The sequence below is a fragment of the Agelaius tricolor genome, unplaced genomic scaffold (genome assembly GCF_023055355.1).
Source record: "Agelaius tricolor isolate 1412-34295 unplaced genomic scaffold, bAgeTri1.0.p SCAF_1, whole genome shotgun sequence".
Classification (NCBI taxonomy): domain Eukaryota; kingdom Metazoa; phylum Chordata; class Aves; order Passeriformes; family Icteridae; genus Agelaius; species Agelaius tricolor.
In genome coordinates, this window is record NW_027269261.1 from 12,161,992 (window position 1) to 12,185,965 (window position 23,974).

A 23,974-nucleotide genomic window follows, 5' to 3' on the forward strand; every position below is an offset into this window, starting at 1 on the left:
GAGCAAGCGCTCCTGCCCTGACTGTCTTGGTTCTTCCCTGCCCTCCCTCAGTTAAATGATGTCTGGGCATCCCAGAATGGATGCAGTGCTGTCCATGTGGTCCAAAAGTCTTGAGTAAAGGGGAATAACCACATCTCTCAATTTACCAGCAGATCTTCTCCCTGAACAGGCAGTGCCCAGCCTGCATCGCTGCAGGGAGTTTGTCCTCCACACCTTTGGGGCTTTGTGTTTGTCTGTCACAGACATCTTTTCAGGAAAAACCCTTTCCTTAGAATTTTTCCTTCTGAGAAGCTGAGAGGCCTCAGGACCAAAATGTAAACATTGATTATCTGCTGCTGTGGAATGCAACAGGTGGATCTGTGATTGGCCCATGTTGGATGTTTGTAATTAATGGCCAATCACAGCCCAGCTGGCTCGGACTCTCTGTCCGAGCCACAAACCTTTGTTATCGTTCCTTCATATTCTATTCTTAGCCAGCCTTCTGATGAAATCCTTTCTTCTCTTCTTTTAGTATAGTTTTAATGCAATATATATCATAAAATAATAAATCAAGCCTTCTGAAACATGGGGTCAGATCCTCATCTTTTCCCTCAACCTGAGACCCCTGTGAACACGGTCACATTTGTCTGTCCCTGTTGGATTCCATGGGTTTCCCCTGGTGCTGACGTGAGCAGTGCATGGTTATTGATGCCCGTGGGCAGGCTCCTTGACTCCACAGTCAGGCAAGGTTTCTCTTTCCTCACATCCCTGACCTTCAGGTACCTTTTGCTGGCTGGGGAAGGCATCAGAGGAGAAAATACAGTGCAAAGTGTGATTCTAGGCAGGCTTTGGTGTCTCTTGTGCATTATTTTGGTCTAGTCAAACCCACTCATGGACAGTGCAAAGAAAAAGTACTTCTATAACTGTGCTTCTGCAGACATGTGAGAGAAACCCAGCAGATGGGCTGCGTCTTTTATTATCGGCTGGGGATGAACAGACCTGAACCCGAGGAGCAGCACTAGATGGAGTGACAAAGATTAGTCTCTAACTTCACTCTTGCCTCTTGCATATGTCTCCTGTGCTATGAAAACACATGAGGTGCTTATATCCTCAGATTGCCTCAGAAAAATCACACAGATAAAGGGCTGAGTGGGAGCTTGTTAGCCATCAAAGCCATAAAAGTATTGGGGCAGAGGGAAATAAAGTCAAAACTCCCCTAGCCCATAGCACAAGCTCACTGAGAAGTGTCAGCAGAAAAATTAGAAGTTTCTGAGACCCTCCATGCTGGGCAATGTCCTTCCTGAGCTGAATAGCTAGGTAGGACTGTTTACACAAGATCCTAATTCATCTTCAAGCAGGAGGAAGGTAAGAGCACAGTGCAGCTGCTTGCTGCTGCATCGGACACAGCTCCATGCGATGTGCAGCTCTGGCTTCTGCAGGGGTGCAGTTTAGCAAGGGAGCGACTCATCACAGCCAAGTTGTGAGGTCAAGAGTCAGACAGCTGCAGGAAACCGTCAGGAGCATAATTCCGTGCAATTTCTGATCCTTTGCCTCACACGTGTGTGCTCTATTCCCGAGTCAATGCACTCCCTCTGGTGGCTGATTTACCGTCTCAGCCCCACTCCGCTTTGGAGTTGAGGTTTCGTGCGAGCAGATGGCTAAAGGAACTGAGAGAGCAATAATACTGCTTTTATTAGGCTACTCGATCGTTTTATGTTCTCGGCACCGAGGGCACACATAAAATCTGTCCATTCAAACGTATTTTAAAATAATCCCCATTTGCAGAAAAAGGCGAAGCTAAAAATATTCTGTTCAGAACAGCTATTTCTGGAAAGCACCTGAAACATTATATTTTTATCAGGTTAATGATCTCTTTGCCTAAATGATCTGCTGTTTTAAGACCCATGTTGGTCGTTTACAAAAGGTAAATCAGTGATGTGTCAAAGACCTTTTTAGTAATTTCCTCTAATTTCCTTTTAGGATCTGCTCCAGCTCACATTGCCAGCTTTTCTGGATAGAAAACACCTTTTTCTTCTCATAGCATGGCAGTCAGGACAATAGAGGCTATTGCAGCTTGTAAAGCCACAGGGAGAAGCTCTGTGCTGGAAACCCTCAAAAGAGAAAGAAATATCCACTCTGAAAGGATAAACCTCGTTTGGATGTTTTTTATGTCATCTGTTCATGCAGGTGATTGATTTGCCTACACATTTTTAGAGAATGCTTATTGTTAAGCAAAGCCACTGATAAAGAGGCATTCAGTAATTAAACAGAGTTCTGAGGCTGGGAAACATCAGTAGAAACAGTATTTACTTAATTAGCTGCCATGCTGTGTTTCAGAGGAGAGAAACACAAGCAGATGCTGCTGTGAACTTGCTTGCCTGTAAGCTGATGCACTCCAGCACCTGGTGACCTTCCTGCCTTAAGGAAAGGAGCTGCTCCCACACATCCAACAGCTGGATTTAGGTGCTGACCTGGTCACTGTACACTGCACACTGCAGTGAAAGGGCTCAGAGCTGTCTTTGAAGCAAGTTTATTGAGGGCAAGAGAGAGAGAGAGGTGGGGTGGCTCATTTTATTTCCCACTGTAACCTCTTCCATCCAGGTGACAGCATGGCCCAGGACAGGCACTGCTGCTTGGTCAGAGGATGGAGTCTGCAGATCCCCTTGGTTCCTCTGGCTCAGTGTTTGCAAAATTCAACCAGAGCTAATTTTAGAGGCCAGTGCTGATTTTAGAGGCGAGTCCTATCAACCAAACTCCCTAACTACCATCTTAAAACAAGATCCCCTGTTGAGTACATAACCTTGAATTAACTGCTTGTCTCAGACATCATCTAATTTCATAATCTGTAACATCTTCATTGAATATCTGTCATAATTCACTTAATTGCATCTCTGTTGCTATAGTGCTTCAATTTGGGGAAATTTCTGTTTTCTTACTCAGGAAAACAGTTTACACTCTCAAGACCAATTTGCCAGCTGGAGCATAGTTCTTCTGCAAATGGATGCAAAGATAAGGCTCTCATAAATATCTGAAAGCACCATCATCTCTGCATTTACACATTCAACAGCATGAATCTCAATGACAGTGCATGCTTGCTCCTAGCACTGATGCTCTGATGGTGGTCCCCTGCAACAGGTCCTGTGGGTTTTCAGGCATGGCCATAGCTCCAACCTGGGAGTGCAAACTGGAGTGCTCCAAACTGGAGTGCTCCAATTGGAGTGCTCCAATTTGCACTCCCAAGTCGTTCCAGCACTTAGGAACGACTTGGGAGTGCAAATTCCACAGAAGGATACCAGGAAGTGTTTTTTACCCCTCTTTTATAAGAATTTTCTTCCCTAGAGGAGATAACTGTGCTCCTGACCTGGGAGTGAGAGGTTCACCAGCTGGTTCATCAGTGCAGGGGACTGTGCTGATGTGGCCGTGTGTCATTTGACATTCATGTGCAGAAATAGGACAGAGTTTCCCAGCTCAAAACATTAAGAGACACCAGAATCTATTCTTTAAGAGTTTGGATGGTATCTTTAAAACAACTCAGAGATCCTTCTGAGTGTTCATGTATCCTCAGGGAGTTTTGGTATGGTCCTGATTTAGTGCTTGTTCCAATATGAATGAAATGTCAGTTCTGTTTAGCATACTAGCCTGATTTTATTGAATGTAATGATACTTGCATATTTCCATCAAAATCTTATCTCTGCAGTATTACAAGAGAAGCTTGCAGTCTGGATAAGGGGTTTATATTATTTAATAATTGTCATCTCGTTCTTAACTGATATAAGTGAAAGTGGAGCAGTGTGTACTGTACTGATAAAATGGTCTCACCAGATAAAAATGGAAAAGAGACAACCTCCCTCCAATATTTGTTCATTATGTTCATGATTTTCTACTGAGCCTGACCTGATGTTTTAAAATATCTCTATTTTACTAGCTGTGTTAAAATCAAACATACTTATTATAGTTTTGGTTTCCACTAATTAATTGGAAAAATCCCTTGTAATCATTGTGATATTTTTTGATCTCCTGACTTTTGCATATAGAAGAATTATTGCTATCATTTGAAACAACTTTCATGGTTTGATATATGAATCCCAAAGTTAAGTAAATTATGATGTCTTCATATCAGTGAAAATTGTTTTGACATTCAGAGAATGTTACCACTTTTTCAACCATGTCATAAATATTACTATCCATTTCATCAGTATAACATGACCATTCATACTGATGTATTTCAGTATGAAGAGATACAGCTTAAATTCCTTTTTATCCTAATACTCTTGTACCTTTTATATGCCTGAAACTTCACATTTCGTATTTTGGGGATTTTTTCAGCCTGCTTTTAGTCTGTGACTGCAGGAGTTAAGGACTTTGTATTGAAAAGACAAAACCCCAAAAGCCTCAAATGATTTGTCTTCCTGGCATTTGTTTAAATCCTGAAGTGTGTCATTATTCCAACTTTCAGTGGGCCACAGCAGAAATTTAACTAAATAGGAATTTGTTTGATCATAGGGTGCAATTCTGCAGTTTTCATCCCATTGAGGATGAAGGTGACTGAAGGTTTTACTTATTTCAGAAGACCTTGTAGGTTTAAGATCTTTCAAAGGAAAGGGAAGACAGAGAGATAAGGAAAAAGTCGGTCAGTAAGGTTTTAGAAATTCTTTTTTTCCTGGCAGTCACAGTCTTTCTCATGAAACTTAGAAAAATGGACTCTGTTTTACACATACAACTAAAAGAATACTCTTGCAACTCGTTATAAGCCTACCATTGTTAGAAAAATATTGTCATGATTTTTTTTTACTTTTTTTTCTATGTGAATCTAAATTCTCATCTTGAGTAGGCTTAAATGACTGGGGGGAAAATAACAAATATTTGGTGCAGCTGGGGTAAGTCTTAAGTTTAAGAATTATTGTAATTATTTTAAAAAATATTAATTAGTTCCCTTAAGAAACATCTATATTATGAAGCTTGTTTTAAAAATGAGAATGATGGAAACTTTTGGTCACACGGTTCAGAGAAAACATGCTGTCTTTTGTCTCATTACGTTTGTTAATGCTTTTTTATTATGAAAGAAAAGGAAAAAAAAAACCAGCCATTTAAAAAACTATGACAAACAAGCTAACAGCAGCTTTTAACAAGATTAAGAAATCCTTCCAAGCAATGGGAAGGATTAAATGTGAGTCAGGTTCAACAGAATCACCCATAGCTCCCTCACTTATTTAAAATGCACATGATTTATAAGCTCTGTGTGTCTGAAACAGTTATTTACAGTTTAAAATAAAAACAAACAAAACACTCAAAAAAGCAAACAAAAACAAAACCACCACCAAAAATAACCCTTTATGTCAAAATGCTCATTTCAGGTGCCTTGTAGAGAAGTTCTGGTTCCAGGCAACGGCCTGGTGCAGCTTGACTCAGTGACAGCAAAGAGTTCACAGGGCCCCTTCCTCAAGGATTAATATTTGTAGTGAGATAATTTAGCTCAGTCAAAAAAATTTAAAAAAAAATAAATATGGACTCAAAGACAAGATTCAACATCCAAGCCTTCTGATGATATTCTTGAGGCTGTTTTCCTCCTGTTGTGCCACAGATAGTCATCTGGCAATATTTCTAGGATTTCTGTTCTAGATGATGAAATTAGTTTACCAGTCCACAGGGACAATTTGGATTGTGGAGTTTTCTTCTGTTTGGATTCCAATAAAGGTGCCAAAGGGAAAAAGGAGATGAATCAGCAACTGCATGAAAAATAATCACAGCTGTGAGAAAAAAGGCATTATTTAGCTCTGACTTCAGGTCTGTAGAGCTCTTACTCCATGAAGTAGACTATATAAAATACTACCACCTTACTTTTGCCTAGGAGAAATACAAAAGCAGGGGTCCTTGGATCTATGAATGGGAGCATAAATAGTGCTATAAATAGAGTGCTTCTCCTTCAGGGACAAAAAGGGTCTGGGCTGTAGAAAGTAAAAATGCTTTGTTGTCCCTTGGTCTCACCAGGCAAGACATGAAAAATAGTGTAGCTGAGAAGGAAGAACCTTTCCCCAGCATGTTAAAAGAGCCCTGGTTAGTACAGCTGGGCCTCCTGATTTCAACACCACTTGAAATACAAAATACTCACGCCATGAAAAATCAGCATTTCCCATCTCTGTCCCCACTCCAACGCCATAAGGAATGTGGGGTCACAAAGTGAAACTCGCTGAGAAGTCATCCCCTAAGAGCCACATGGTTTGTCCCAGCTTTTGGGGCGGATCTTCCACCCAGGGAGCTGGCCTGGGAGGTCTCTACGTCCTTCCCTTCCCAATAAAGGGACGGGCACAGATGTGAAGGCAGAGATGTCTCCAGCCCTCTCCTGCCTGCTGCTGCTGCTGCTCCTGGCAGGCTGCCTGGGATGCCAGCACCACTCCTGCTGCTGCCTGGGCAGGGTCTTCATCTGCCAGGAGAGCCAGGTGGTCCAGGTTCCCCGGGACATCCCTGCCAACACCACCGAGCTGTAAGTAGGGAGAGGGAGCGGTTGGGAGCAGCAGCCTCGTGGTTGGGAGCAGCAGCCTTGTGGCTGGCTCTCCAAAGGAGCTGCTGCTTGGCCAGCCAAAGGTCAGGTTTGCAGGGAGTCACTTGGGAGACTCCAAGCCGGCTGCTTGCAGAACACAGCCGTTCCTCTGATGCTCACTCAGCTACACCTTGAAACTCCTCTCCATTTCTCTGATCGTGCTCATTGTAAGGTCTCTGTTAAAAAAGGATTTTGTACGTTATAATATGAAGTGCAGGCTAAATTTGAAACAAGCATCCTCGGTGCTGTGACAGTAATTTGAAGCATAAAGTCTAAGCTTTCTTTACAGCTTTGCTTTTAGTGTTGTCGGAACGTGCAGAGCAACTTGTCTGCCCCAAACAAATCGATGATGAGTGTTTGTTTGTACTGCAGGAGCTTTCCAAAGGTTTGTGCTTGTTTGCCAAGAAGCAACTTAATGTTTTCCCTTTGAAATCTCAAAGGCATTGCAGAAAGGACTCTGATAAACATTCAGAGAGGGATCCTCCTCCACCAGAGGAGCGGCGTGGCTGTGGTTGGAGAGAGTGAACAATGTGAAGATAGAGGAGGGTTTTTTTTCCATCTTAAAGATTTTCATTATTTTTCATAAAAGTAATGTGAGCAATAAAAAAATAACGTGTGGCAGCTTTTTTCTGGGTCAGTAGCACAGGCAGGCAAAGGAGCTTGCGCAATGGCAAATATCTAACTGCAAGTGATTGTTTTCATTTTAATAGTTTGAAGGCAAATATCACCCTTTGCCAACACCCCCACAGACATCTGGCATTGTTACAACCTAAAGCAAAACCAAAAGGAGTAATCCTGGATAAAGCCTTTGGTTAATAAGTGGCGTGGCAAGTTTGAAGGGAGGATACAATGAAGAATGATGTGTCACTGGTAAAAAAATATACCCTCATCCCAGTTTCACACACCACAGTATATCCATGGTTATTATGCCACAGCTTTCTTAGGGTAGAAGTTTTGTTTTCTTCAGAAGGAGGGGTTGTATGCTCACTGACTAAGCAGACTGCAGTGAAAACTTGAGAGAAATGTCTGAATTAACCACGAAAGGTCAGTAAAAGTTTAAATCATTCTCACAACTAGAGGAAAAACTAATCCATCTGTGATTTAGGTCATCTAAATCTTGAGTGCACCCTGCTCCAGGCATGTACAGCTAATTTTGTTTAATTTTGCTTTGATTGTTTCTTTAGATTACACAGTTAAGGTCTGCCTTCTAGGGATTAAGCAAAAGCATTTTTAATTATTTTTGCAAAGAAGTAGAGTATCGCTGAAAAGCACCTGTTAGTAAAATGGGATTTGTTTTCTCCTTGTTAACTTCTCGAGAGTTTGTTGAGGATGCTAATTTGTGTGTTCTTAGCACGAGTGCTATTCTCTGAAACAGGCAGAATACAACATTAGTGTGACAGAAAACAGCAAACAAATCCTTTCTTCTGCCAGTGCTGTGCAAATACTGGACTTAGAATCTCTCAACTTGACTCTCTTCTCACTTTCTCAAAATAAACCAGCTTTTGGTTTCTCAGGAAGTAATTCAGGTCCCATTCCATTAGTATAACCCTGGGACCGATTTCAGCATGCCTTAAAATTTTGAAAACTGCCTAGAGTAGCTTTGAATATACCAAACCTTAGCATTACCAAAGGCAGATACATTAGCTGAAGAGCTATCAAGTGTCAAATAAATCTTAGATTTTTCCTTCAGGAGCAAAGGGGAACTCTTAGAAAAGTGCTTTCCTCTGCATCTCTCCACTGAGTGCCCAGTGGGGTGATTCAGGTGACTAAAATAGGTTTTACTGCTCCAGATGACACTGCAGGTACACTCCTGGTAGCAGGAAAATCTTGCTTTATGTTTTCTTAGTCTTAATGGGTGAAAAGAGTTTTTTTGATTAGTGTACCAACTTAAGCACAGAAGGCCATGGTGTCTAAGAACCCTGTACAGGACACAAGCAGAGACTTCTTGCTACATACAGATCCTACAAGGTACTTTTTTCACCTAAGAGCTCATTCTGGGAGTCTGGATGCAGCCTGTTTTTATTTAATATAAAGGAGAGGGGTTCAGTACACTTACAGCTCTTCACCTTCCCTTATGTGATCTTGATAGCTTTCCTAAGTTATCTTAGAGTCCTTCCCTCGTGCCTTTAAAATGTTGAACAGCATGCTGGTGAATGCTTTAGAGTGAGAACAGGAGCCTGATCAGCCTCAAGCACTTCTCCCTTTGCTGTGTGTTTCTATTTCACCACAGCTGTGTCTGAAGCTGGGACACTGGCATGTGGCAGCCAGCTCAGACACTTGGTAGGAAAACTCATGATAAAGGTAAAAATAGGGCCCTCCCTAACAATTATCTCCTTGCCATTGCTGAATTGCTTTTAAATGTTATTATTTTTTAGTGTTTGAGAGTTGGTCCTGAGCACGTGCTGCTGTGAGGGATTTCTTTGTGGCTGGCTTCCCAACAGAGAGAGAGCTTGGGCTCCAAGGGAAACTCGAGCTCTGCAGAGTGGAGCATGAGACAGGGGTTTGTTCCTGCCTGGATTAACATCTGCTGTAGCAAGGGTGCTGCAGAGGGAAGGCTGGTAGCCTCTCAGGGTGATTTCATTTTGTACTTACCTCATGGAAACAGGGCAGGCATCAGAATCCACATGCTTCCATCACTCTAATTTCTGCCACTTCTACTTTTTCACTTACAGGCCAAAATAGGGTAATTACAGCTTGGTTTGTCCATTGCTTTTTGCAGATTTCCAAGCATTCTGCAGCTGGCATGTTCTGAGTGTTTCCAGGGGAGCCTGTGGTTATTAGCTGCTTTGCTTTATAATCTTTGCCTGGATAGAAGAATTTTTGCAATTTTTTTATACATACCAAAATGCCTGAGAGATGGCTCTGACATACAGTTTTGGAGTCAATCCATTAGAAACCAGAGACCAGCACTTCAGATGGGAAACATAGGCTCACCTGTGTCAAGTATTAACAATTATTTGCCTCTAGGGAAGAGAGGAGTGAATGACTCAGTAGCAATTGCAGGCAGTTTGCTGCTTCAAGATCTATTCCAGCCTTAAAATCCAGTGTCAAGTTTTGTAATCCATCATCAGTATTCAGTAGGATTTCATTTATTCATAAGAGGTCTTGCTTTGTAATGCAAACAAAAATAACATTCTCAGAAGGGACCCTTCTTAAGATTTAACAAACTAAGTAGAAACATTTGGATAACACCAAGTAACAGGAAAACAGGAAATGGTCTCAAGCTATGCCAAGGGCTTATTAGGTTCAATATTAGGAAAAATTTCTTCCCTGAAAGGGTCATCAGGCATTGGAATGGGCTGCCCAGGGAAGTGGTGGAATCACTGTGGCTGTGGCACTTGGGGACACGGTTGAGTGGTGAACAAGGCGGTGCTGGCTTCACGGTTGGACTCAATTATCTGGGAGTTCTTTTGCAGCCATAATGATTCCATGATTCTAGGAGGCAGTTTAGCCATTGTCAGAGCAGTTTAGAGCTATGTTATATAGAGTGTTTTCTCCCAAGCATCTGCAAACTATAAACAGCAGGGTTTTTTACTTGCTCTCTGCATAGGTGTTTTTTTTTTTACAATTGCTCAAGGATATTTACTTTAGACTATCAAGTCAAGGCTGAGTAGATGTCTGAGCACTAAAACATCAGCTGCCTAGAAATAGCAAGTCCTGTGTTGTGTACTGAGTGAGTCAGATGTGCTTCCCAGCGACAGAAGCTGCAAATTATGTGAATTGTAGCTGCAACACTGTTATTGACAGCTGCAATTAGGATGTTTCTTTATTCTTTCACACTTGGAGTTGAAATTACACTGAAACCTGCAAACAGCTACACTTCTTGCTTGGCTATTTATACTGATGGACTGACCTTAACCTAAGAAAGGCAAGGTGTGAGAGGATAAAGTAAACTCACAAAATTAAGACCCATGAAGCTTTGAACTCTCTGTGTTGTGGTGGTTAATCTTACAGTCAATCAATAAACCCACATTTTTTCAGGAATGAGATGAGAATGTTTTCACAGCAGACCATATTGAGAAGTATTACATGCTGACTAAAGCCTTTTTAATTATTTTAGTTTTTAATTCAAACCAGTTTTGCATCTGTTAGAGTTACATTCTGCTCTTCCTGAATTTATGATCAGCTCCTACTTTGAAACAGAAAACAACAGAGTTGCTGTAAGATTGCTGTCTGTATATCTGTGCAGTGGTCCAATCCTTAGGCTGGATTCTTATTTAACATTTTAATTGGGAGGATAAAAAGAAATGGGCAGATCATAAGAGAGGAAGAGAAAGAAACAGAGGAAATTTTCACAAAAGGATAATAAACTCAGCAGGACCAAAGATACATATATTTACACAAACATTCCATTTCTAAACCTCCAGGAGCTTTTGAACACAAGGAGTTGTACTGCACACAATGGAAACTGCTTTGCAGGGCAGTACTCTGCTGGCTTACTCCTGATGCTATAAATAAATTTTTGCACATGGCTCCCACCTTACTTATAGGGTCTGCAGCTTGATGCATGTATGAGAGAGGGATGGCCAAGTCTGAAGATGTATAATTATCTATATATATACATATATATATACACACACACACATGTATGTATGTGTAAAATATATCTTTGAAATGAAAGTGCATTCGCTTAAAATTTAATGACTTGCTAAACCACTGAGCTTTTGGCAGGGAAACAGTGAAAGCCAAGACTTGATTTTGTTTGCATGCAGCATTTGGAGGGTACCAAGCTGATGCCCTTCACTGGGGTCAGCTACAGAGAGATTCTCTCAGTGTATAAATTCTGTTTTTTCCAGCAGCCTCTGTTATACGCATGCACACACACACACACAAACCAGCCTGTGTCACATCCCCACACCTCTGAAACCAGGCAAAATGGGCTCCTGGGCTGATGAGCTGAAATAAAGCCTCTCTGTTAGACATTTTAGATATGTTCTGGTTCACTTCCTACAAAGAATCAAAACGTGCCTAGTGAATGAGATAATAATAAATGTTTTTCTAAAGTATTTGGAAGATTAAAGTAGTCATTTGTGAGGGTTACATTTTCTTGTCTCAAATATAGTGTCTTCATCTTGTGTGCCTCCCCATTCAAGTCATTAATATAGTTAAAAACCCAGGAGAGTTTGACAGTAATGTTATTCATGAGATGGGATCTGGTAAATACTGAAGTTAGTGTTGAGGCACAGCAGGAAAAAAAAAAGGCCCTACTAAGATCTGAAATTAGTAGTTTTAAACTAAAATGTGGCAAAAATGGGGAAGCTGGTTAGCCTAGGGGACTCTGCAAAGTAGGATGGAAGTCTGTCTTTTGCTTCTCCAACAAGAACATGAATCAGTAGAGCAGATTTGAGGAGTCATGAATTCACTGGTGTCATGCAGCAGTTAATTTCCTTTGCTCTGAATGGTGTGTTAGGCTAAACACTTCAACAGTATGGATGATTTCCTGGCTTCATTTACTCCCCTTACGACAGTTTCTCACAACTCATCAGTTTTCACTCTGCAGAAGTAAAACACTGTATTTCAGACTTTGTTGCCTTCTCGTGTCTAATACTGCGATGTATTAACTCCATCTCTCATCCCATGCAGGGACACTTTGGCACAGGGAATCCTATTGAGTATCACTCAAAGATGACTGCTGCTAGCTGGGAGAGCAGAGCATACTCAGGGCTCTAGGGAAATGCTTTCACAAGTTTGAGTGACATTAAAGTGCTTATGTGGCTCAGTCTCAGCTTCAATGAGCTGCCTTCCCATCCCTCACATGGGGAGCTGAGGGTATTTATGAAGAGAGGGATGCAGACAGGGCTCTGTGTGTGGGTGCCACTGATGCTCTGACCCAGCTGCTGTACTGTAAGAGCTACCAAGCCAGGCCAGTTCTTGTGTTATCCTTGTATTTGTCCATGCAGTTGTGCTTTCAACTCCTCAGTCAGGTTTATACATAGCATCTTGGGAATTTGAGTTAATAATTTTCTAGATCAGACACTTAGCAGATTCATATCAGCATTGCAGTTTTGAAGAGTAAAGCTTATTATCTTCCTCAATATCCCAGGCCATGCCACTTAAATTAAAAAAAAAAAAAAATTAAAAAAAGCTTCTCAAATACTTGATAATCCCAGATAAATTTCTGAGATGATTTCTGGAGAAGAGATCCCCAGTGGGACAGTGCCTTTAAAAGCTGCAAATCACATTCCTCTGGAAGAGTGTCACACATAAAATGTGTCACCTGATAAGCCAGCCAGAGCCAGTCTGCTGTGCACCTCCAGGGTTTTCTTTGCAGATGCTGAGGGGCTCTCATCAGGCTGACATGTCACTGGAAACACTGCTTGTGTGAGAGTTTAACAAGGGTGGCAGGAGAGAGTGGATGAGGAATGCCACAAAAACAGGAAAAGAGTTGCCCAGAGGAGAGATTATAAGTAAAAATATACATCCCAAAGGGAGATCTGCTCTAACTGCCAGCAGTGTGTGTGCAGGAGGGGGTCCTGCAGAGGCAAGCAGAGTTATCTACCAACAAAAAATAAGCAAACCTGTGAGACATGCAGCTGAGGAGCCAAAGAAACCCATGCAGAGTTCAACATGCCTCCCTGTCTCCTCTCCTGCTGGCAGTTTAGTTTAGTTAGTTCTGTTAACTTTCCCAAGTCCTTGTGCAGGCAAGTTAACAGATAATTGGGGTAGGCTCACAGTTAATTTAAATTGTCATAGCTTCATTAACTTCAGTGGAAAGAACTCCATTCATTTTCACCATCTGGCAGTGGGGAGGTCTCTCAGCCATGTGCTGTTCGTTTTGGCAGCAGCTGATTGGGAATGAGCGTGTTTGTCTCTGTGTGTGTGTGTGTGTGTGTGTGTGTGTGTGTGTGTGTGTCCAGTAAACAAGATAGTTTAGGCACAAAAGGCAGGTATTATTTTTCATAGCAGTCTATTAGTTTTACACAGTGAGGGGCAAGCACTCTGGTAGAAAAAGCCACTTTTCTTTGTTTAAGACCTTGACCTTTTTAGACAAAATCTGTAAATTATTTCACACACTTTGCCTGTGGTTTGATTGGGCTGCTCTTATTAGCAGTGAAATTTAAGTCATTAAAATGAAGCTTATTTCAAATTATAGGTCAGACCAAGCATGGATTTCATGTAAGAGTATAGAAAATTATTTCTTGTAATTGTCTCACGTACACTATAATAAGGAGCCTGATTTCAGCCTTTTACTCAGGTGTAATTTCTTTGATCTTGAGGGTCTAAGGTCAGAAAAGCTTGTGGTTTGTTTACTTTTGCTCAATGTTTTCCTCCAACTATCCTTAGGTCTTTCAGGAGCTCAGCCTGGAAGGTAGGGATGCTTTTTATCTCCCATTACCTTATCAAGCCACCTACAATCATTTGCTCCTGGGTAGCTGGAGGAGAACTTACAGACTGTTATTATATGCAGAGGGAGATATGTGTCTCAGTGAAATGAAAACAGCCTCCAACCCAACTCAGCTGAACAAATCCTTGCTTCTCATAAGTATATTGAGCTTGCTGAGCCTCCCTCTTTGCCTGGACTAACTAAATAATGCTGTATCCTTAAAAGTAACATACTCAGATCTTCCTATAGATAGGACAGCCTCAATTTTAAGCATATACCCACTAGGTGAGCTGCAGGCTGAAGCTTTCAGCTCAGCTCACTCTCTTATCATTCAAGAATGATATTACTGGTCAGCATTTTAACATATTTGCCTGGAAATTCTGGTTTGTGAATGCCTATGGAGCATGATTCTGAGAATGGTCCTATTGGCACAAAGTTTCCCCATATCCACACACATGAGGATGTACTTTCTGATATGAATCCTTGCCCAAATACAGCCAGTTAATTGGAATTTATTTGTAAATATTTATTAGTCAGGAATCTGTGAATCTTCAGTGATTTTCCAAAAACACTCTGTGCATAAACATGCAGTGGGGAAACATTCCAAGTTTTCAGTGTTTCATTCATCTTTTGTTTGATAGTGGAGCGAGGGGGGAATATACTTTCAAATGAAGATCAGAAGATTCTATTTTTTTAAATTTGAAATAGTAGCATGCAATGAAGGACTTGATGGACTGTGTGAAGATTGGAAAGGAAAGAGGTGCTTGTTTTCTCAGGAGATTTTTCTGGTGTCCTATATTTATGTTCCAAAATTTTGGGATACCATGGTATACTTATAAAGACATCTTCCCCCTCTCTTACCCTAAAACCAAATCCTACCCCAAGAAGTGTGTCCACACACCTGTGTATGTGCACAGGGTGTCTGTGTTTAACTTCTTCCTACATCAGCTTGGCCCTGGGCAAAGAGGATGAGATTGGAAAACACCCGCGTGGATCTATAGCTGTAACTCCTAAAATGGCCCAGGCTGAGATGAGAGTAATAATGGTAGGAGGGACCCTCTGCCTGTCCCTTTTTCCCAAAACCAGGAGCATGGGATGGGAAGAAGTGATATGTGGTTATTTGAGATTGGTTTTCTTCACTGAAAAGGATGTCACAAAGGCAGGGTAAGAATTACAAGGCTTTTCTTTTGGACACACCTTTGGGAGCCTTTTAATGGTTTTATATTCTGTGCTATGTCTTGTGCTTAGAAATAATCTCTGGTGTAACAGCCCTGCCTACACTTGGCTTTGAGAGGTTTGGATTTCAGGGCTTACCTTCAGGGTAAGCTTTGATTTCTTTTTTTCACCATCACATGGTATAACCACATCAGGCTACTGCCTTTAGTAGCCCAATAGGCATTTTTGAGGGCCAGACCCTTTGTAAAAGGGAATCCTATTCTGTGGGAAACATTCATACCTGTGACAGCCACAGACATTCACTGAGGTAAGAAAGCACATCTGTCTCCAGCAGTGGAAGCACCACCTGTGCTGCTTCCTCTGGCATCTCCAGTCTCTCCACAGCTTTAAAAAAAAGAACACCAACAGCCAAATCCATTTTTTGCTTCTTGACAACTACTGGGAAGAAATCAATTCTGAAGAGTCTTTCCTGGGAGTCCAGTCTCCCAGCAAGAATATTTGTAGACACACATAAATTTCTGAGCAGGGAAGGTATAAGTAGAGGGGCTATAAACCCATGGAAAGACAGTGGCTTGATGCTAAAAAACTTCTCTTGTCCCCAAAGTTTTCTTTGGCCAACAGCGCTGCTGTGGAAATTTTTGCTTTTCATTTTTGGCAAGTAAGGAGTCATAAAAGCAGCACAGGCTGTGCTAGGAAATAACAGCAGACCAAGAGCTGCCTTGGCAGAACAACTTTCTAGGTGGAATTACTGGTTTGGGGAAATACTCGCTGCATCCGAATCCCACGAGCTGCAATTTCCTATCTGCAGTATATTGTTGCCATGGCAGATGAAGCCCAGACCTCATTCTCCAGTCCTTTGAAATCAGCATTAGTGGCCCCTGTGAGGGAATACCCTACAAGAAAATCCAGGGTCTGATTCCACAGGCATTCATACACATCCTAATTGCTTGCCCAGGCTGCTCCGCTGCTTCCCGGTGGGACAAATCGCAGGTGCAAAAGTACCTGTCTTCACTGATTTGCAGATTCAGGACTTTGTGCTATTGCAGTAGGCAGGAAACCACTGTGGGGAAAAATAAAATGGGCATTGAACACACAAATTAAATAATTTTTAAAAAGTTTTCATTTGTTTTAAATTATTAGGGGAGATTTTAATTGTTTTAATGGGCCATGTGGAATTGGTAAAACTGCCTTAGGGCTCACAAAGTTTTCTATCTTAACAGATTTCACAACATTCCTGGTAAGTGTGTAAACACAATTTTATCCTTTACAGTAACAGCAAAGCTTTGGGTTGCAAGAGACGAGCAATTTCCCAAGAGTACAGGGTTTAACCCAGTGGCTTAGCCTCACCTTATTCACCAGACTGTTCTCCTATAGCAATATGTTTCCCTTTTCCAAATAGCAAACAAAAAGAAATTACCTCTTGCATATTTGTATTTCTTTCTAATAACTATTTCTCAGCAGAGAAAGTTATAACTCTACTATTTTTTAATATAAAGTGAGGTGTAAAGTTTCAAGGCTTTTTCCCTCAAAGGCATCTTTATTCACTTGGTACATCTGCCTCATCACCTTTTCCACTTTCTTCCTTTCTGTATTTTCTTGTGTCTGTTTCTGTCACTGTATTAGAAGAGCAGCATTTCACAGCAGTGTTACAGCCAGTAATTTAAAGAGAGCTGAGGTGGAGATTTTGTGAGTATTTCAATTATGGCTAACGGTTGGCTCCGTTATGGTCAGTAGGGCTGCCTATGGAGCACTAATTGGAAGGTTCTCACCCTTTTATGAATTTAATTGCTCTCTGTATATTTCTCCTTAGCTAAAGATCTTCATAAATGCATGAATGTTGCATCCACAGGAATTTTTTAGTATATGTTTACAGTATTCATATAACAAAAAAACAATATTTCTTTGGCTTCCTTCATTTCTCTACATGTTATGCTGCTTTATGTCAGCATAACACAGTATAACATAGAGAAATGAAGGAAGTCAAGGAATATTGTTTGTTTGTTATATGAATATGGGCCTACACCCCAGAAATCATGTTGGTTATATGAATATGGGCCCACACCCCAGAAATCATGTTGGTTTTTGAACACTTTAAAAATTGGAGCATGTCCATCCTGAGCCCAACAGAGCACTGTACAGGCTGGACAAGGAGCCAGCAGTTTCCATGAAGTTCCCACTGAGGAGTGGATTGATTCCCATTCCCTTGCATGTACTGATGTCCTGGTCTGGTGGGGACAGTGTGTAGCCTCAGGGCTGTGATCCAGCACCAGCTCAGGCTTTGCCATTTTGTTTGTCTGTTGAGAGGCGTGGACGCTGTCTGGAAGAGACGCTCTGGCGACACTGGGAATCAGGGAAACTGGGTCTTTGTTCAAGGCTTTGAAAGCTTTGCCTTTTTTTCACCCTGGGTGTCAGGCTGCCAAGAGCCGGCCTTGGTTCTAGGTGTGGATTCATCTCTCGAGTGTCCTCCAGGCTGAGGTGGTTATCAGCTGAAACAGGCAATGAGGCAAGGGGCGCCTCAGGAGTTCCTGCTTGCGTCTCCTTGAAGATTTTCTGCATTCCACAGAAAGCTTGTTAACCTCTGATCTGGTGGGGTGGCAGACTGCTATTTTTATTAGGCTGGCTTGCCAGCCAGCTAGAGTACATCTCTACAATGTCCATTGTGTAAAGGAGTTTATAGATTTCTGTAAAACACCACATGCTGGTATCCTGCTTTTATGAACAGCTTTGGGCTCCAGCCTGTGTTGCATAGCAACACTCAGGGTTTTGTTACTCTGAACTCAGATGATTCAGGATGGCTCTCAATCCTAGAAGCCCAAAAGTCCCAGAAACCTTGAGCTTCAATAAGATGCCAACCGCTTTTCTAAAAATGGCCCAAAGAAGGAAAAAGGTACACCCAGACTATGTGGAGGTCTAAATTTCACCTTCAACATCAAGTATAACATCGGTGTAGGAGTTTCCATGGCTTTGAGCTCCTCCCTAGTGGAAGGTCTTTTTCCAACCTCAGTATCTGTATTTCAGCATCTGCCTAATAGAAGCCTCTGCCCATTTTTCCACTGCCAGCCTGCCTAGGAGCATGCTTTCCAAGCTATGCCTAGCTTGCATGGTCATCTGAATTGTCTTTGCCCTTGCTGATCTTATTGAAGAAGAGGTGATGGAAAATATTGCCCAGAAAGAAAACAGTGTCAAACCAATCACTAATCATTCCCTGCTATCTCCATGCTGAAATAGCAATACTCACTATGAGGCTACTTCTGCCAGATAAAGGATAATCACCTAAAACATCTGTGTGCCTTGGAACATTACCCTTGAGTGAAGGAGATAGGAAAATCAAAAAGCATAAGCATAGGCAGAAAATATTTTGATTGTGGCTTTCTATATTTTCAATGCTTCCTATATAGGATGTAGAAGAGGCTGTGATGCTTAATTTCTTTTTTGCCTCCTTGACAGTAAGACCAGTTTTCTTCAGGGTAACCAGCCCCCTGAGCTGGTAGACCAAGGTGAGAGAAAATAGACCCCCTGTAATCTAGGAGGAAGTAATTAGTGATATGCTGGGCCACCTGAAAACTCACAAGACCATGGCACCAGATGTGATTCACTCAAAGGCACCAAGGGAGCTGGTGGAAGGGCTCACCAAGCCACTCTCCCTCATTTACCATCAGTCCTGCTTAACCAGGGAAGTCCCAGACAACTGGAGGTTGGACAATGTCACATCCATCCACAGGAAGAGCTAGAAGGAGCATCCAGGAGACTACAGGCCTGTCAGCCTGATCTTGGTGCCAGGGAAGGTTATGGGAGAGATCACCTTAAGTGTGATCACAAGTGCTCACAGTGTGAGCACATGCAGGAGAATAAGGAACCAGGCCCAGTCAGCAGGGCTTTAGGAAAGGCATGTCCTGTCTGCCCCAGCTTGGTTGTTATGACCCATGGGGGATGAGGGAAAGCCTGTGGATATAGTCTGCCTGGACTTTAATGCTGTCTCCCACAGCATTCTTCCAGAAAAGCTGGCAGCCCACAGCTTGGATGGGTGCACTCTTGGCTGGGTAAGAGCAGGCTGGACCCAGGGAGTGGTGGTAAACAAGGTGCCCAGTGGTGTCCCCCAGGGCTCAGTACTGGGGCCAGTCCTGTTCAATATCTTTATTAATGATCTGGATGAGGGTATCAAGAGCACCCTCGATCACAGACAACACCAAGCTGGGTGGGAGTGTTGATCTGCTGGAGGGCAGGAAGCTCTACAGAGGGATCTGTACAGGCAGGATAGATGGCCTGAGACCAACGGTGTGAGGTTAAGCAAGACCAGGTTCTGGTCCTGCTCTTAGACCACAACAACCCCATGAAGTCCTAAAGAGTGGGGACAGAGTGGCTGAAAACTGCCCCGCAGAAAACGACCTGGGGGTGCTGGTTGGCAGCACTGAACAGGAGCCAGGTGTGCCCAGGTGGCCAGGAAGGCCAATGGTATCCTGGCCTGTCTCAGGAATGGCGTGGCCAGCAGGACCAGGGCAGGGATTGTCCCCCTGTACTTGGCACTGGTGAGGCCACACCTGAAGTGCTGTGTCCAGCTCTGGGCCCCTCACTACACAGAGACATTGAGGGGCTGGAGAGACTCCAGAGAAGGGCAATGGAGAGGGAGTCCAAAAGCAGCAGAGAATTTTCTTTTAAACAATGCAGCCTTGTAAACAAAGCCCTGGGAAATAAACATCCTTTACAACTGTCAAACTCAGAGCAAATGTTCATTTTCTCATTGCCAGAAGCATTTCTTAATCTGAGAAAGTGAGACAGAATGGCTGTGATCATACCTACTCTTTGAGCAATCCATTTGCAAGAATAGATATGAATGTCACACTAAAAAAAAAAAAAAAAAGAAATAGTTGGCTATTGAGGTGAATAATCAAAAGGGGTGAAATAACAAGCACTGAATCTAACCCAACAGGTCAAAGGGTATAAATTAGCAGCACATTTTCTTGACAAAGTAATCAGCTACAAAATCCATGCATTCTCACATTTTTTTCCAAGGCCAACTTGTCTTTGAAACTTAAAAGACTTTTTGCCATGTAAAACAGAGGGAAAAGATAGGAGATTCTGCAAGGAAGCTGCAATTAGAGTAGAGTAATGTTGCAGACCTTTGAAATAAATCTGAGGGAACACATAATGGTTCTCAAAGGGTGAGTGTGAAACTTCACAGGGACGTTTCAGGTTCAGTGGTTGATGCTGACTGTCATTTTTTCTTGCCCTTAAGCTAAGCCAAACATGGTTAACCAAGCCTCTTGCAGCAAATTCTATCAGCTAGATAAGATGTGCAGCACTTAATGTACAGAACATTGGCTGATTGTGGATGTCGCTGGAGAAGAATGTGAGGCCAACTCATTTTTTTGTTAGAAACTCTGATTGGGACAATTCCATCTCAGCATGAAGAGATTATCACTGCACCACTGATTGGTTAACCTCTGTTCCCATTATTCAGGTTTCTGCATGCAATAAATTGTCTGTCCAGTACATATGGAAAAATCAGTGGAAGAATTCCTATTGATTTCCCTAGGATTGTGTCATAATATTGGGCCCAGTCTTTTACTGCATTGCTTTAGCACTTGGTCATCAGCACTGAAGTGTCAGCTAACAGAAGCCAAGGACTTGTGGCAATGTTTTTCTCATGTGACTCATGAGTGGATGTTTAGAATAAAATGAGATCATTAGAAATAGCCAACTTCTTATAAAACTTATACCCTTTAATTACCTTCTGTCACAGCAAGTTATCATTGTTTTTAATTTAGCAGATGCCCTCAGACTGGAAAAATGTGCTGTTTCATCCCTGCCAGAAATGTTGGTTTGGTTTTGTTTTTTTTTAATTTTAATATGAGACATCAAGGAGATGGAAGGAGAGCAGGGGTTTCAAGCACCCTGACATCCAGTACTATATCTTATGTTTCCCCAACTCTCTCTTCAAGGTGAGCAGTCAAGATAAGCCAATGATCTGCAGGCCATCTAATTTGTTTTTCCATCATTTTCTTAAGTTGTCTTATGTGCAATAATCATTACAGTGTAAGTGACTCTGCTGGGAAAATCAATTCTTCCTCACTGAATAGAAAATAAATTACACTATGCTTGAATCATAATTTGTGTTTTGTTTATTTTGTTGGACTTGAAGTTAACCACTGGGTACTTTGCCCAGGAAAGTTCTGTGTCATCTGGCAAAGGCACTATAAACATTAAGGAATCTACTTCCGATCGAAATGTAATAAAAAATGTTCATGGATTTACACTGAATTTTCTGTCAGATGTTCAATATTACGTCCTTGAACACTATAAAGTCTCTGAATATTTATTAGCAAGATGGAAGTCTGTTCCAGATAGGCTTTGAACCACGCTCACCACTGGAGCATGTGAATGACTTTCAGTAGTACATCTGTCATAAATTCTATTATTACAAGATTACTATTCCTCTTCTGCTGTTTATCTATAATTCAACCACAACAATGAAAAAGACTCTTATGTGCTATTCATGAGCACAAATCCCACATAACTGATGCCAGCTTTTCAACCTGAGGATGAATGGGAGTCAGCAGAGGTTATCAGCACCTTGCATTGTTCTCACACATCCAAGGCATTATCCCATAGTGTGCCAAAAACCTCTTCAGTTTTACTATATTTGATAAAATAAATTCAGGACTGCTGGTTTGTACTTAGCTTAAATTAAACAAGAAGTTTCATTGGAGGGGAAGAAAAGGGGGCTGGGGTTGTTTAAGTGCTTTAATTTTCTGTGTGGCATTTATTCCTCAGAGCAGGTGTTCGGGGTGTTCAGGATAAAACCCCTGTGATCAAAGGGGAGTGCTCCTCAGTGACCAGGTCCTCCCATTAATAAGACACTGCAGCTTCCCGGGAGCAAAGTCCCTTTGGAAAAAAGAATCCAACAAAACAAACAACAAAGGATAAAGGGGAAAACAAGGTGCCTGTGTGCACCTATCCCCTCCCATTGCCCAAAGCCTGATTGAAGTTAATTCACCTCCCTTGTTCCCCTCCAATGGATAACCCTTGGCTGAGCACTGGGGTTAGAGAAAACTTCTGTGGTGATCTCCAGCACCCTTTCCTAACCTACTCCATGGAAATAGACTTTTCCAGTGATCTGACCAAGAATCTCTTCACCTGAGCATTAAATCCCATATATAATGCAGGATACTTGGTCCTTGCTTATCTATTTAGTTCTGTCCTCCCTGTAAATTCCTACATTTATCTTCAGGGAAAAAAAAAATTATTTTTGGGTTTTATTTATTATTTTGCTTGGTTTTTTTTTCCTTCTGGGGAAAAGGAAAGGGAGTCTGTGCTTATGTTTGGATAACCTGGAGTATTTTCAGTATCCAGCTCTGTGTACAGCTGTTCTGGGAGAGATACTGAAAAGCTGCAAGTGGATTCTTTTGCCATCTTATCACATTCAGACAAGAGAAGACACCCCTTGGCTTATAATGATAAGCTACAGCCTTGATCGATTTGATCTGTGCTTTTGTTCTTCTTCATAATCTGAGCTATTGATTCTATTTATTAAAACTAATTTAAAAAACACAAGCCCTGAGTGCTCTGCTGTTCCAGATCAGGCTGCTCCAGGCAGTCTGATCTGAAGCTAATCCATTCACTGCTGATTTATTTTCACTTTGTTTTCAAGCAGAGTTCTGTTCTGTTTCTTTTTTTCTTTTTCTTTTTCCTTTTTTTTTTTTTTTTTTTGGTTCTCTGTTTCTCTCTGAGAAAAAAGGCATTTTGTGTCACACCTCTAGTGCAAGCTGGGACACTTAGATTCCTTTTTCTGATATATGGACTGAATTCAGCAAAGTTTACCTGACTCTTTTTCACACAGGTTTTTGTTCAGAAGGTGGCCTACTGTGTATTGTTCTCTGTGGTCTTAAATCAAAGCACTACCTTTATGCTAGGAAAAAAAAATAAATTATTTGCTTAAAAGCACTCAATCTTGCCATCTTGAAGTTCATGGGAGTCCCCATGTTCCTAAACTAAGGGCCAGCAAAGGAAATCTTTTCCCTGTACTTCCTGGGAAGCACAGGTTTGTCTAAGGGCTGGTTGATAGTTCTCTAAAAATAAATACCTTTATTCAGACTTAGATAAATAGAATGAAGCCCTTATTATTCCAAACAGATTAAAAAAGGAATCTTAAGGAGACAGACACTTTTCAGCACTAAGTTGGCTTTGAGTTTCTGGGCAAAGATCAGCATTTAGTGACTTTGTGGCATTTTATTTACTGTAGGGGCATTTTGTTAGTGATGCAATTGGGCCTTTTTTCCCCCAGTTTTAACACAATTATTTAAATCTTTAACCTCCAAATTATTTGGCTGGTTCAAAGCTCTCTGAGTGTCCAGCTTGTGCAGGGACTGCATATTGTGCCTACTGCATCTTTCAGTGTTTGCTGCTGTAATGTATTCTTTCCACAGTAAAAAAAAAACCTCATATTCAGTTCCTAATTCATGCCAAGGTCTGCTTGGTCATCCTCACAGTCTAAAGTCTGCAATTTCTTTTGCAGCATGTCAGAATTATCAGCTGGAATCAATCAGGCAAAACATAAGCCTTGATATTGTCATGAAGGAAACAGGCACAAGGTAATATAGAGTAATATCCTCTGAAGCCTTGGTCTGGCTTTGAAAACACTGGGCTTTACTTCAGAATCAATATGGACACAGCAAGATGGAGTCAGTGTTGCTGAATATATCTCTGTAGGTCAGAAATGCCTTATGTAGTGCATTAGGAAGTTATCTTTGTTTTGACTTGGGAGCCACAGGTAGATTATTGACGGGATACTTGCTATAACCAATATTTAAGCAAAACCACAGCTGTTCAGATGCAGTAAGAAAGAAACTCCCCACAGCTTGTTTACAACATGATCTTGCCCCAAACCTTCACAGGTGTTGTATAGCCCAGAGAGCATCTTCTGCAAGGGGTCAGCAACTCAAATTTGACCCATCAGCTCC

General features: G+C 41.6%; 1 protein-coding gene across 1 annotated transcript in view; it reads left to right on the plus strand.

Annotated features, from left to right (window-relative positions):
- Positions 1-6,192: 6,192 nt before the first annotated feature.
- The window catches only part of FSHR (follicle stimulating hormone receptor), an 83,159-nt gene continuing 65,377 nt past the window's right edge, over positions 6,193-23,974 (plus strand). Inside the window, 2 exon segments of the mRNA XM_071423191.1 lie at positions 6,193-6,274; positions 6,277-6,460. Coding sequence (XP_071279292.1) covers positions 6,193-6,274; positions 6,277-6,460 — 266 coding nt within the window.